This window comes from Phocoena sinus, chromosome 8 (genome assembly GCF_008692025.1).
Source record: "Phocoena sinus isolate mPhoSin1 chromosome 8, mPhoSin1.pri, whole genome shotgun sequence".
NCBI lineage: Eukaryota > Metazoa > Chordata > Mammalia > Artiodactyla > Phocoenidae > Phocoena > Phocoena sinus.
This window is the reverse complement of record NC_045770.1, coordinates 20,251,939-20,267,259: the sequence shown is the minus strand read 5'-3', so window position 1 is coordinate 20,267,259 and position 15,321 is coordinate 20,251,939. Positions and strand designations below refer to the sequence as shown.

Sequence of the window (15,321 nt, the reverse complement as noted above, 5' to 3'; positions counted from 1 at the left end):
TAGTCTTGGATCATATGCCCTATAATAGATCTTGTATCTATTTACCACAATTCTCTCTAATTCCTCCAGCATAGGGCAAACAGCATAGTACTGGGCCTCAGAGGCCTTTGGTTCAGATCTTAGCTCCTGTACTGACTTGCTAAGTGATTGTGAGCACCTCTGCTAGTCTTGGTTCCTTCATCTGTGAGATGAGAGAGTTGGGCCAGATGAGATCTTTTTCTGGAGCTTTAAAATTCAGTGATTTAATGTCTTTCCCCAGGAATATTGAGTTCACAGGTCCTACTTTGATAAATAGCTTGTTGTTTGAGAAACAGTGACCTCTTGGCATAGATAACTGTCAGCAGAACCTCCCTCTGATGTCTCAATATTTTATGCTGTATCCAAAGCATGATGGGCTGTCAACCAATCAGAATCCTTTATCCGGGGATCCACCAACTGGGTGTTCTGGACTTGCATCACTAAGTATGTAGATGTGTTGCATACAACTTTATACTCTTGGGAGTTTCACAATTCTCTTTAAAAGGGGCCTTGTTGCATTAACATGGGTTAGTGACTCAACTGAGGGTGGTACACCATGAACTGTGGTGGCCGCGAGGGGAGTTCTTGGCAACCAAATTCCCCATCTAGAAGATGAAGGACAGTGGTCTTCTGACTTGTGGGCTGTTCGGGTTCAGTCTGAGTTGGTGTCATGGCTTTTCCCCAGCCTTAGCCTGAATTGAACCCACAGCATTCAACCAGCAGCAGCCACTTAACACCTCGGCTGACTTCTGCTTCCTCTTTGCAGTGGTCAGAGGGAGGTGTGTCTTTTCTCTTTGTGCTTAGCAGCTTTAGACATTCAGGCAGATGTGGCTAGTTCCAGCTGCTTTGGATAAGGATTTTCTTCCTTCCTCCTGAGGAGGAGGTCAGTTAGGTTGAACAAGAGCCATGACTGACTTTTCGTCCTAAGGCACTAATGGGATTTGGGGAGGGAATCTGGACCTTTTGCAAAATCACCAGTGAAGAGTCCTAGCTCCTCAAATAGCCTCTGTCACTGTCCAGCTGTGTCCTTGGGCGAGGCCTGACCTTCTGCACGCCTTAACACTGTGTAAACCCTTCTGCCCATCTGGGATCACGAGGTATAACATAATACGAGTGTTCTTTCAGCTTCCAGTTTTCCTATAGAGACAAGAGTGTGCACTGAGAGAAAAGATGATTAGTATTTTTAAAAATAAATATGACTGTGACTGGAATAACTAAAAACAGGGGAATAGCTCTCTGTGTCACTTGAGGAAGCTTTTAGCTAACCCTTTCAAAAGTACCAGGACATTTTGCAGTTAAACCCATTTTCATTAAAACCCATTTAATTAATTTAAAACTCATTTAAAATATGGGTTTTACATTTTAGCAGTCATTTGAAAAAGAAAGACACGTTTTTTGGTAAAACCTTGTTCATCCTTGGTTCACCCTTGATGTTTCTGTTGTGATCCTGTGATTGGTTTAGTACTCTTTTATTAAATGTACCCTAATACCATCAATAACTAAAGCTCTCTCTATCCTCTTTTTGTGTCTTTCCTTTCTGTTTCCCCTTCTTTATCCTAACTTCACTGTCCAGGCCCCATGTGGAAAAAGGTTGCTATTTTCAGCTAGTCTGGGGGAAAAAATAATCTTATGATTCACTCCCCTTCCTACCCACCTTGTGGTGGGGCACTTGAGGCCTTAAGTCATCAGAACGTGTGTGTGTCTGTATGTGTGCGTGTATGTGTGTGTGTGTGCGCGCGCGCACAGCACATGCACATACACACGCCGGCAGGCCAGCCTGGGGTGTGTGTGTGTGTGTGTGTGTGTGTGTGTGTGTGTGCGTGCAGCGTACGCACACACGCCCATCCCCCGGCCCGGTGTGTGAGAGTGTGCGTGTGTGTGCGCGCCGCGGGGCTCTCCTTGACGCACGCCGGGCAGGGGGCCCCCAGCCAGCGCCCCTCCGCTGGGTGCGCGCCCAGCAGTTTCTATAGGAACCGCGACAGCGCCCGGGCCTCTCCTGCGGAGCCCGGGTGCGAGCATGCCCAGTGGAAGCCGCTAGTTTGGCCCGGGTCTAGGTTTCCAGTAAGTGGCATGCGGGACTCCGGAGACATCCCAATGAGCTGAGCCGAGAGTCTTTGTGTGCACAGGGAGAAGGAGGCGGTGGCCGCCGGGCCCGGAGACCCCGCCCCGGGGGCCCGGCAGGAACAATGCTAGCCTGCCTAACCCGGGGGAACTTACTGGACGTCCTGCAGGAGGGCTTCAATGAGGTAACTGTCCGCTCCTCCCACACCCCAGCTCCCCTGCCCTAGCGCCTCCCGCCTAATCTCTGGGAGGGGTCCTCTTCTGCCCCCATCCTCACCGGGACCCCAGAACAAACCCCCCACAGAGCCCTAAGGAGGCTAAGGTGGTGGGTACGGTACAGAGGAGCCTGGTGAAATCAAAAGGGCCGACTTCCAGCTGAGCTGGGCGATGACCTTCCCTGGTAGCTTGCCTGAGCCCAGAAGACAGGACCACAAATTCAGAGGTCATCTCCTGCCAAAGGAAGTGGTCTCCTGTCTCCCCAGGCTTTGCCTTAAGGAAATCCCCAGGAAGCCTGTGAATATATGGCAGAGGTGCTCATTCTGTTTCAGGAGCTAAGTGGGTGAGCCAAGGGAGGGTGGGGTGTCATTGCATTGGTAGAAAGTTTGAGAGGGGGCAGGGTGAGTAGGTGGTCCCCAGGAAGTGCCCGCTTCATGTTCACATCTCTTTCTAAATCTAGGGTAGTACATTTCTCCACAACCCCGGGTGTGATTGGCAGACAGGACCTAGGAGGAGAGAGAGGTTTCTGGGCCCAATTCAGGGGAGCTGTGTTTGTTCCTTTCTGTGTGAGAGTGGGAAACTGGGGCCTCAATCTGACAGGCAGTATGGGCTAGGGCTGGCGGGGAGTCTTCTTCTCTTCAATGTTTTCTCTCAGAATTTTGTTATTTATTCCATTTTCTTCTCTGTGACCCCGGACATTCTGGTTTAGGACCTTTGCCCCTTGCAATTTGCTCCATATGTCTTCCATTGCTTCTGCACTCCACCCCTTGGGTTGCCTTATCCCAGCATCCAGGGAGACCCCTACGAGGAGAGCTGGACTGTTAGTTGTGTCTTTCTTCCTTTCTCCCTCTCCCTCTCTTCCCTTTATGTCGCTCTTTCTTAAGTTTAAGGTTTTTTAAAGTGTGTTTTTTTGTTAAGCAGTTAACATATGAATACATTCTCTTCTTAAATATGAACATTGCAGGCAAGACCGAGTGCCTTGGCCACCCCTGCCATTCTGGCCTTTTCCCCAGAGGTAACCATTCTCATGAATTTGTGTATAAGATTTTCTTTCTACATCTGCACTACAGACTCTTTCCGTAATTCCTGTTTTTAGTTAAGAAGCTCTGCAGTCTGACCTGCCTCAGATCCTTCCCCATTCCTGGCCCCTGTGCCCAGCCTCTTTCCTGACACAGAGAGGAAAACTGCACACATGCTGTCCCAACCTAACCAACTGAGACAGAATTTTCCTTTGGCTGAGGGGTGTCACAGCCTTCGCTGAAGGGTAGAGCTTGTGTCCCATCTGCACTGCGCGGGTCCTCATCTTTGCGTCATTCCCCTTTGAACACGTGGAAGGGGATTGTTAACAAAGAGCTACAGTCTGAGAGTTGAAACGCAGACGAGCCAGGAAGCCACCTTTTTGAGTGCTTCCAGTATTCTTTTTTCACTCTCTGCCTTTGGGCCTCCCCTGGTCTTGAGCCTCATAGAAGCTCCTTAGGCCATCCTATGGTCTCCCATTTTTGTCAGTCAGTCCCCAGGGACCAGGTTCCACTATCTTAGTAGGAAGAGGAAACCCGCACAGAGTGAGTCCTAGTCTTTGCCTTCTGCTCATTTCACCTCCAAACCTTTCAGCTGAAGAGCCAGGTAAACCGAGAGGCTAGACTGTCTTTTTCTTTTTCACGCTTTGGTGCTTCCATAAATGTCTCCTGACACCCAATTCTTATAAAATATAAGGGAAAAGGAGAGTGGGAGAGTTTTCTTTTTGTGGTGGTAATAGAGTCTTCATAAAAACAACAGACAACTTTATAATTAATTCATCTTTAGAATAATGCAGTAATGCCTTTCTTCCCTCTCTGACATTGGATTTTTCTACCAATCTTGTAAACCTCCCTCCATGCCCTCCACAGGCTAATGTACAGTCCACTCCCTTTTCTTAGTAGATTTGAACTCTGATAGCCAACAGGTACTTTCGCTTTCTCTGAGAAACTGACATTGTCTAAATAATAGTAATATGTTTAATCTCAATGATTCCTTACAGTTTAAATAATTCTTTCATATACATAATAAATTATATTAAATAATGCTTTTCTCATATGGGATCACACGTAGTGCTACTGAATAATGGTACAGTTGGCCATTTCAGAGTCAGTGGGGCCCTATTTGACCTATTCCAGCCTCTAGGGTTGCTTAATAGATCCAGTAATGTTCAGTCTCTTCTGTTAGAGTCATGTGATAAGGGTGTAAAGAGGGACTTAAAAGCTAATGTCAGAATACACTTCAATTTCTCTGAGAAACTCTTCCTACTGGGGCTAAGAATACCACTTACGTACCCAGTCATCTCCTGGGAATGAGCCAGGCATATCTGAAGCTGTTCTTTATCACCCAGATGCTTTATAGGTCTGTGTGGTTAGGGCTGTGACCTCATTCTCTATGGCAGAGAAAACTGCCACAGGAAATGAAGCTATGGCCCTAATTGGTTAATTATAGGCGAACCCTGCAGCAGTGAAACTCTGCCCTCTGGATCAAGGCTTCCCTCTACCCACTGTTGGCCTCTGTTCTCAGTCCACTTGCCACTCATGGATGACTATGCACATCAGAATTTTCTTCTACCACCTTCCTTTCTTTCTTCTACCACCTGTCTTCTTCCACCTTCCTGGCCTCCACACACCTAACAAATTACTCGCAAGACTGATCCATGTCAGTGCTGTCAGTGCAATTGCTTTTATTGATACGGCAAATCTGCATTGTGAATTATCCACGAGTTTTGGCTACTGCCTCATTCTGTAGCTCACCCTGGCTGTCGTCCCCTGTCTCCTGCGTTCTGGGCCTGGCCAGGCTTTCTATCGGTCATAATTTCCCCATTCTGCCTCTGCCTCAAAGCTATTTATTTGTTTTCTCTGCCTCTTGGTATTGTTATATGAATGTTGTCTTTGATTCACGTGCCAGTGTTTTTTCTGGGGGCTGAACTTTCTTTTAAAAAAGACTTTGGTGCTTGTGTTGAAAGGTTTTGACAGACCTGAGACTACAATATGGTTTGGCCAGTAAGCATTCATTCACTTAGTTATTTAGTTCATTACTGGGCGAGGGGATAGATAAAATAATTGAAAAACACCTGGTCCCTGCTGCCAATGAATTTATAGGGAGAGAGATTTATAGTTGTTACTGAAAAAACCATATAGGGTGCTTAACGTGGTAAGTGTCATAAAAGAGGTAGTGTTTTTGGGAGATGAGAGAGATATCTTCCAGCTAATTATATCATGAAAAGCACCAAATATTTACCAACCTACCTGATCACTGAAGCCAGACTTTTTTTTCCTGCTCATTTGGTAAACATGCATGCAAACACTCAATCGATAGACAGTCACTGAATTACTGTGCTTACTAGGCACTGTGCCAAGCTCTGGAAATAGAAGGCAAATAACATAGAGTCTGTGCCCAAGTGACGCTCATAGGCCAGTGAAAATAGAGCAAGTGTTCAGAGTGGAAACTTGGGAAAATTCTGACTATACAGAAATCTGGCTTGTCAGGCAGAGCCAGCTTGTGCCCGGCTGCAGTGTAATGGCCTGAGGGACTGGAAGTTGTGGGAATGGTTTATTAAAATGTTGGTTGACAGGAAATCAGTTCTCTGAGCCTTAACCTTTCAAACAGACGACTTGGAAGACTTTCCCTACAATTTTCCCTCCAACTAGAAAAATAGAAATTTAAATCCCACATTGAGAGTCATCTGCAGGCCCTGAGAAATACAGGAAGGGCCTTTCTGTGGTGTCATGCCCATAAGGGGGACACAGAATGAGTGAGGAAGGGGATTGGCAGGTGGAGCAGCTGCAGGGCACATCTCTCCTAAGTGCCCCATGCCTTCCATGGAGGAGGATTTGCAGCATGGGCCAATCGGAGGCTCTCAGTCATTTCCACAATGCATTCCTCTGTGATTTACTATAGAAAGTAAAGGCCTGTTAAATCTTCAGTGTAGCAGAGCACCACACCCCCTAGCCTTCTTTTTTCTATCCTGGCTGATTTCTGCTCTCCTCACCCAGGCTCCTTGGCTTTGTTCCCACAGGAGTCAATGCCAGCTCAACAGATGCTCCCTGGCAGCAAGCTGTCAGGCAGTTTTATGTTCCTTGCGGTGAGTGATGGCCTGGACAGGCATGTGGATCGGTGATAGGGTGCGGTTTGCCAGGTGCCACTCCCCCGGGCAGTTCAGAGAGGCTGGGGAGCATTGGAAGTGCTTCAGCCGCCTTGACTGGCCTTGTTGTCTAGGCTGTGCGAACCAAAGATTCCAACTAGCGTTTTCCTGAGTGTATTTCCTTATTTGTTATCTCCAAGCCAGGCCCCCTTTGAGTGGTCATGGACATAACCTTCAGTGGTGAGGTACGGTAAGGGGGTAGGGAACCAATCCGAAAGGCCCTAACGGTGGGCTCCATGCTCTGTTTCTATAAGGGACACTCGTAGACCATACAGTGATACTTCATTCATTCATTCACATGCATGTTTTGAGCACTTACCTTGTAACATGTACTCATGAAGAAACAGAGTGTTTGTTGAACTCACAGTTAATGGAAATTTTAAAATAAGGTTCGGAGATGGTATCTTTTCAGATTTCACCATATCATTATTCTTTGACCACTGGGCTGAACAGGAATACAAAGAGCTCTGCCCATACAGGGAAGAAGACACTTAATGATATTTTTACTTACTAACTTTATTTTTAAGTGTTTACCCATCAGGTTCAATGAATAGCTTTTCCTGGTTCAGTAAAGGCCTGAAAGAGTTAATAGAAAAGAAATACAATATTGCATTCTTTTACTGGGAGAATTTAGGCCAGTAATAACTCCAGGCTTCCAAACCTCCTGCCTTCCTCTCAGTTTCTCAGCAATGTCTCCACCCCCATCTCATCTTCTGCAGCTGGAGGAGGGTCTCAGAGTTCTAAACAGGTATCTGGTTTCACTGTAGAACTGATTTCCTTCCTGAGCCATTCAGGCCTCCTCCTGAACTCTCTCTCCAGCGCACCGCAAGAGCCCGCTGCTTTTCGTGTTTGTCTTTCTTGCTGGCCAGCAGGGAGCCATAAAGCCAACTCCTTGGATGTTTCTCCACTGGGAACACAAGGTATCACAGACTTCCCTGGTGAAGCCCAGTCAGTGCTTTTGCAACTCTAACGGCATAAGTCCCCTGCAGGAATTCCCTTTGACCTAGAGGCTTAGAGTAGATAGAGAGCAGAGGCTGGGTTTACAGACTTGTTTGGAAGGAAGTTCAGGTCCCAAAGAGAAACAGAAAGAAAGTTACATTTGTTGACAAGAAAGCTTCCTTGCACAAAGGAAGAATGTGGACAGAATTGTCTGTTCTGGAAGAGTTTTATCTCATATTCTTGTTCGGTTTTGGAGTGACCTGGAGGAAGCTGATGGAGATACCTCCAGCCGCTCCCTGGTATTACCATTGCTCTCACAGCTTTAGCGGTCCAGTCTCATCAACGCAAAAGCCTGCTCACACAGTTTTGACTATTGCTATATCTGCTTTTCCTCCCCCTGAGGCCTGACTCAGATTGTCATAAAAACTCTGTCTTTCTTAACTTCTGGATTGCACAGGCATCCTTCTAGCTTCCCCAGAACAAATGAGAGATGTTAATCCTGGACTGAGATTACTTCTGTGCTGCCACTGACATCGTCTGTTGGATTGTCTTGTTTCCTTTATTAGTTTGGTTGTAAAGTGCCAAGAACCCATCTTGAAATGGCAGAGATAGAAAGTGGAATTTACTGACTCATGGAATCCAAGGAAAAGGCTGAAAAACTAAACCATGGAAAGGGCAAGGATTGGGCTGTGTCCCAGAAACAATGAAAATCAAGAACTCAAAACACTGGCAGGATCTCTCCCTCTGCTCTCTGTCTCTTATCTCTGGTTCTTTCTGTGGGTAGCTCTGTTCCTTCTCACTACAAATGACTTTTCTCTCAGGTGGGCAACATGGCTTATGGCAACATACAACTTTTATATCTTACAACTTTGTCAGAGACAGAGAGAGAAAACTGACTCGATTCCTAAATGCCAGATCAAAAAATTCCAGGGATTGGCTGGATTTGACCAATCAACTCAGCTAGACCAGTCACCTGTGGCCAGTAGATGGGGTTACATGATACCAGCTGGTCCTAGGGCCCACCACTGTTTTTGCAGAGGGGGCGTGTTTCTAGAGAAGGGAAGTATTGTGAGCTGGGCAGCTACCCCAAGAGCTGTGAGCTACAACACCCCCAGGGGCCTGATTTGAACCTGACTGTGGTCCTACTGTGCTTCTCCAGCTGCTGCTGGAAACAGATCAAGAACTGGGGGGCATGTTCAAGATATATTTCTTAATAACCAAGATACTTTCATATTTTGGAACCTGTCGCATCTTGTCTTCACTGAATAATAGACTTACAAAATGGCAGTGCTAGAAGGAAACAAAATGCAGTGCTTTTTTCCCCGGCTGCTGAAAGAAGCCCTAAGGAGTTATTTCAGATGTCTGGGGGGTCTGGGTGGGGGGTGGGTGGAGTTAGAGAAAAAGAAAGTAAGTGAACTGACCTGTGGATTCCCACCCCAGCCCTAACAGAGGAGCTCTGCTTTTCCCTATTCTACATATCTGGAGTTCATAGAAGTTATAATTTGAAAAAAGATTATGAAGCAAAAAGGAGGAGGAGGAAAATAAAAATAAAACTACTAGTCCAACACCCCAGAGGGTAACAGCCTCTTACAAAAAGCACATGTTATTTCATCTGCTGCAGGAGCAGGTGTAGTCAGTTGTAAAACCTAGCAGCAGAGCTACTCAGGGCCTGGGCTTGCACCCCAGGCCTCTTTTAAGATAAACATCTTTGTGGGCAAGGAAAGTGGGTGGTGTGGTTGGTCCTCATAAGTGTGTACTTTGTCCTTCAGATCAGTTTTTTTCAGAGCCAGCAGCAGGCATTTATAGCAAGAGCTAGGTCTTGCCTGCCCCCTAGGTGAGAAGTACAGGAATCTTCAAGTCAAAGAGGAAACAAACTGAGGCTTGGTTTAGTGGTTGGCTCCCAAGTTAGATTTAAAGCGAGAGGCCGAGACCTGAAGTCAATGTGACCCTTAACCTGTGGACAAGAATAGTCCCACTCACGCGTGAATCTCTGATCTCTTTGTTAGATGCCACTTAACAGATCAACATGCAGACATAGTAGTGACATGACGAAGGCCTTTCTTCAACTAAAATTTTTTATCAATGATTGCACTGAAGACATGCTTATCAGTTTTAAAAATCACATGACTCTGGGCAGAGTAGTAAATATCCTCAGGATTTAACCATCTACCACTCTTCTGGAATGACTTCAGGATCCATGATGAAGACAGTCCTGCCTTGTAATTCCTTGACCGTCCCCACTGCAATGATTGTCCCCCTCTGTGCCACTTCACTAAGGGCACGTACTGAGGCCACATCCTGCATCTTATTCCACAGAATTGCCCTACCCCTGAAATCGTGAACTCTGAAACTCCACTCGGTGCTCAAATTGAGCCCCAATTTCCACACTCCTCCATTCCCATGAAACTTATTTTCAATCGCACCAAGTTCTCTTCTCCTTACTCTTCTCCATCTTCTCAGTTTATCAGCTTTCATTTAGTTTCTTCTCCCAGGTGCAGATTCCACGATCAACCCCTTCAAATACACTCTCATCACCATCCTCACTTCCTTTGCCTTGGCGATCTCTGCCTCTCCTCTGACCAGTTCTTGTCCTACATTAGCCTATTTCTGGTTTCCTCCACTCAGGGCCCAGGCCTGCTGAGCATGAGCACTTCTAGAGGAAACACAGAACCTTGCGGATTGATTCAATTACAAAATTATGATTTCCAGCCCCAGCTGAGTCCTTGGTGCTGCCAGGAAATCTTTAGCTCTTTCCAGCTTCCCACAGGGTCCCTTTCCTGAAGCCTCCGTCACTCTCCCTGTCCCTTTCACTCTCAACAGGTAGACCTGCCTACTTTATAATGGATAGAGGGGCATTTGGATTTGAGCTCCTTCAGCTGCCGTCTTCCCCACCTCCCCGTCTCCCCACACAGGTACCTATTCCTGGCTCTCATCATCATCAGAGGAAGTGGCCCTCTTCCCTCCTCATTCATGTTCCTCCCCTTGTATCTGTTTCTCCTTCACTAACCCCTCATCTCAGCCTGCAAATGTCCTCTCATCCTAAAAAACCCTCATTCCTTCCCACCTTCCTCTCCAGCAAATACCCTCTCTCCTCCTCTCACCATTTCTGTTTTCCTCCTTCCTGAGGTCTTCTCAGTTCACTGCCATCTGACTTTTCACCCCACCGTGCATGCTATCAGTTCTCAAAAAGGTCACCAAAGCCTCTTAAATGTAAATGAAATGGGTTTTCCAGTCCTCAGCCTGACTTTTCTATAGCATTTGACCTTCCTGACCACCCGTCTTAACATTCTCTGGTCCTGGATTCCCACATAACACTTTCTCTTGATTCTTCGCCTGTCCCTCTGATTGCATGTTCTAAAATAATTTTTTTTTTTTTGGCCACGCTGCGAGGCTTGCAGGATCTCAGTTCCCCAGCCAGGGATCGAACCCGATCCCCTACAGTGAAAGCCCAGAATCATAACCACTAGGCCACCAGGGGACTCCCTAAAAGAATTTTTTTTGCTGCTCACTTCACTTGTCCCTTTGATGTTGATATACCCCAGCCTCTGACCTGAGCATTCCTTCCTTTTCTCTCATTGTATGCTTTCTTTGCTGTAGTAGAAATAATACATTCTTTAGAGTAAGATGGGGTGGGTTCAAATTCCATTTTCACCACTTATCAGCACTATGATCTTGAGCAAGGTTTCCCATATGAAAAATGGGGCTAATAAAATCGATTTTAATGACTGGATATGATGATTAAAGGAGATAATGCATACAAAGAGCTTCATTCAGTGGCTGACAGGGATGGGGACTCAGTGCATTTTCATTCTCTTATTTCCCTCAGTGCCCTCTCTCTCCACTCCCTTTCCTGCCAAAATAACTTCTTATGGTTCACCTTACTTTTGTGGGTGTTGTAGATCCCAGGATTTGGAGTCAGCACTGGGATGAGATCCTTGTTCTGCCACTTACCAGCCCTGTGACCCTGGGCTTGTTGCTCTGAACTGTGGTTTCCACATCTGTAATATGGTAATAGTAGTTCCACATCTCTAATCAATGTGAAGGGGGGGATAAATATTTACATATTTGACCCTTGAACAACTTGGGGGTTAGGGGCGCCAATCCTCCGCATAGTGGGAAAACTGCATATAACTTATAGTTAGCCCTTTGGAGGCCCACAGTCCCTCCACATCTGCATTAACTAACCGCAGACATTATAGTACTGTCGTATTTACTCTTGAAAAAAATCTGTGTAGGGAATTCCCTGGCAGTCCAGTGGTTGAGACTCTGCGCTTTCGCTGCTGAGGACCCAACTTCGATCCCTGGTTGGGGAACTGGGATCCCACAAGCTGCACAGCACAGCCAAAAAAAAAAAAAAAAAAAAATTGTAAATCAATTATACTGCAATAAAAAAAAATTAATAAAAAGGTTAAAAAAAAAGAAAGTAGTCTGTTTATAATTGGATGCACACTGTTCAAACCCATGTTGTTCAAGGGTCAACTGTATAAATATATATGCACACACATATATACACACACACACGTATGACGTTTTGGACTCTCTCTTTTCGTCACTGCCTACCTCCTGTCAGTCATCTCTGACTTAATTCTGTAATTTGTCCTTTTCTAACTGTACTGCTTCAGTTTAGGCCTTCATCTTCTCTCACTTGAATTATTGCCTGGATGCTGCTCTTTCTGTCCCATGTTCTGCTGTGTCCAGCGTGACCTTTCTAAGATACATGTCTCACCGTTTCACTCTCCTGTTCCAAAACTCCATGCTTTCCTTTTGAAGCTCTTTAGGCTTTAAGTCTAAGTTCTGGTAGGTTTTGTGCTGACCTATATCTCCAAAATCATTGCCTGCCACTTACAGCTCTGCCCACACACTGATTTGTTAACTGGCTGTTCCTCCAAGATACCATATGCCTTCAGGCTCTTCCTTCCTTTTTCTTTTCTCTTCTTTTTTTTTTTTTTATTACTGCTCACTAGGATACCCTTCTACTCTTCTCCAATTGGCAAATATCCTTAAAGAACCAGACAAATGTCTTCTTTCCTCTTGATCTTTCCCCGATAGCCTCATCCTTCCAACCTGTCGCTCCTTCTGTGCATAGATAGCGTTTTTTAACACTTCTCCATTGTTGCAGTAATCATTTTGTATTAGAGTTATTTATATGCCTGTAATCAGTGCGCCTGGCACAATGCCTGGCAATGTTGGTTGATTTGAATAAATGAATACATGAAGAGACAGGATCTGGAAGGATCTTGTGAGATGGGATCTAACCAGTTGAAATTTGTTAAAGGTAAATATGCGTCAAGAAGACCAGTTATACAAGAATGGAAATAGAGGAGACTGACTTCACAGCAGAATGTGTTAAAAATTTTTAGGGGTTTGGTTGATAGCACTGAGTCAACTATGTGAGGTGGTAACAAAAAAAGAAGGAGAAGAAGAGGAGGAGGAAGAAGGGGAAGAGAAGGAGAAAAGAATGTGAAATATCTTGTCTGATTTTATAGCCAGAGTATTGGGTTTGGTTCTAGATATTATGGTTTTAGAGGGATTTAGGCCAGAATAGCAATAATTCTTGAAACCATTTGTAAAAATAGACAAAATAAAATGATGAAAATAAACATGATGAGGAAGAAAAAAGGAGAAAGCACAAATATACAAAATAAGAAATGAGAGTGGAGAAGTAATCCTTGAAACAGAAAAAACTGTAACAGTCTTTGCAGGTCTGTACAAATAAATTTTAAAACTTTGGTGAAATTGATAATTTCTGAGGGAGATTCTGATTACTAAAATTGATAGAAATGGAATATTTAAACAGACCAATTTCTGTAGATGAAATAGAGAACCTTAATAAGGAACTATTCCTCAAAAAAGTACCAGGCAGAGATTATTTCACAGGGGAATTCTGCAAAACCTCCACTCGTCAGACAGTCCCAGTGCTCTACAGATGATGTCAGAGGATTGAAAATAAGGAGAAACTTCCTGCTTCATTTTATGCATATACCTACATGGTAGTGCAAAAAAGAAAACTACAGACTAATATTACTTGTGAATACCCATGAAAAAGTACAACAAATATAGTACTAATATAGCACTAGTAAATATTTTATTAGCGAACAAAATTCAAAACCACACTAAAAATGTAATTATTATGATCAAATAGGATTAACTCCAGGAATGCAAGGTAGGTTCATTATTAGGAAATCCACATATACCATATTAGATCTCAGGAACAATAATCATAGAATTATCTCCATAAATGCTGACAAAACTTTCATCAAAATTTAACACCCGTTCCTTATAAAACCACTCAAGAAAATAAGACTTGCTTGGTAACGGCATCGAGATGTGGTTCGAGATTCACTCTGGGATCGCCATCATGACCATGTGCTTGTTCAGACTGCGAAAGGCCACTGCACGCATCCACAGGTTCACTAACAGGGGCAAGGAAAAAATGGTTGCCCATTATTCGTATCAGTGGAACTTGATGGAAAGACATAGGCGCATCTCTGGAGTTAATCGTTACTATGTGTCAAAGGGTTTGGAGAACATTGATTAAGGAAGCATTTTCCTGATGGATGAAAAATAACTCAGTTAAGCTCGTCTACCCCTGCTAGAAGGTTATGCAGTGTATTGTGTAGCATGCCCTGTATTTTATAGTGTGTGATAAAAATAAAACAAAAAAGTAGGGACTTCCCTGGTGCCGCAGTGGTTAAGAATCCGCCTGCCAATGCAGGGGACGTGAGTTCCAGCCCTGGTCTGGGAAGATCCCACGTGCTGTGAAGCAACTAAGCCCATGCGCCACAACTACTGAGCATGTGCTCTAGAGCCCTTGCACCACAACTACAGGGCCTGTGCTCTAGAGCCTGCAAGCCATAGCTACTGAGCCCACATGCCACAACTACTGAGCCCACATGCCACAACTGAAGCCCATGCACCTAGAGCCCGTGCTCCGCAACAAGAAGCTAGAAGCTCGTACACCGCAATGAGAAGCTTGTGCACCACAATGAAGAGGAGCCCCTGCTTGCAGCAACTAGAGAAAGCCCACGTGCAGCAGCAAAGACCCAACACAGCCAAAAATAAATAAACAAACAAAACCCCAAAAAAGTCGAAAAAATAAAAAGAAAAGAATACTTGATGGATTCTTTCTTAACATGATAAAATAAATAAATAAATAAATAAATAAATATACACACACACACACACACACACACACACACACCCCTTATTCCTAAAAACCAGTCACTTTCTAAATTGGGAAACACTACAAGTATTTTCTCTAAGTCCAGAAACAGGGAAGGATGCCCACTATCTCTACTACTGGTCAACATTGTACCAGGAGTATTTAGAAATTGATTAGAGGCACAAGGCTTAGTAAAGAAGTAAAACTATTTCTTTTTGTAGATGATATGACAGTAATCCTGGAAAGCGTTGAGAATTACTGATAAAACAAACAATAGAAGATAAGGTAACAGGATATCAAATTAACCTACAGCTTTCACATACACAAAGAGTAACCAATTACAGAATGGAATGGTAGAGAAAACCACATTTATAATCACAATAAAGAAGAATTGAATACTTAGAAGTGAACTTAACAGGAAATGTATAACACCTACAAGAGGAAAACTTTAAGACACTCCTGAAAGACACATTTGAACAAATGGAAAGACACCCCCTATTCTTGAATAGGGTGATTCAACATCATAAAGGTAACAGTTCTGGCTATGTCAATTTATAAATTTAATATAATCCCAATAAAAATTCTGACAGGCTGTATGGAAGTTCGTATGGGGAAATAAATTTGCAAGAATAGACAAGAAAACATTAAAAAGAGAAAAATTTCAAGGGGGAGGGACTAGTACCAGATATTAAAATATACTATAAAGCCTCTACAAATCAAACATTTTGGTACTGGTGCATGAATAAACAAATATACAAGTGAT

General features: G+C 44.2%; 2 protein-coding genes across 4 annotated transcripts in view; both read left to right on the top strand.

Moving 5' to 3' along the window:
* The window catches only part of DIXDC1 (DIX domain containing 1), a 73,970-nt gene that overhangs the window by 7,804 nt on the left and 50,845 nt on the right, over positions 1–15,321 (top strand). Inside the window, exon 1 of one of the 3 annotated variants that reach the window (XM_032641328.1) lies at positions 1,733–2,264. The exons of 1 other annotated variant lie outside the window; for it this stretch is intronic. In XM_032641328.1, coding sequence (XP_032497219.1) covers positions 2,205–2,264 — 60 coding nt within the window. In that variant the 5' untranslated portion in view covers positions 1,733–2,204. Of the gene's footprint in view, positions 1–1,732; positions 2,265–15,321 lie in introns of those variants that run through there. One more of the 3 variants, XM_032641330.1, reaches the window with a different exon arrangement.
* Positions 13,551–13,934, top strand: LOC116758484 (NADH dehydrogenase [ubiquinone] 1 alpha subcomplex subunit 1-like). Its single transcript, XM_032641333.1, has one exon. It carries the CDS (start codon positions 13,722–13,724, stop codon positions 13,932–13,934), a length of 213 nt encoding a protein of 70 aa, XP_032497224.1. The 5' UTR covers positions 13,551–13,721.

What these genes read in the sequence shown, in the direction of transcription:
- LOC116758484 (XM_032641333.1), top strand. Translation starts at nt 13,722, where the DNA reads ATGTGGTTCGAGATTCACTCTGGGATCGCCATCATGACCATGTGCTTG.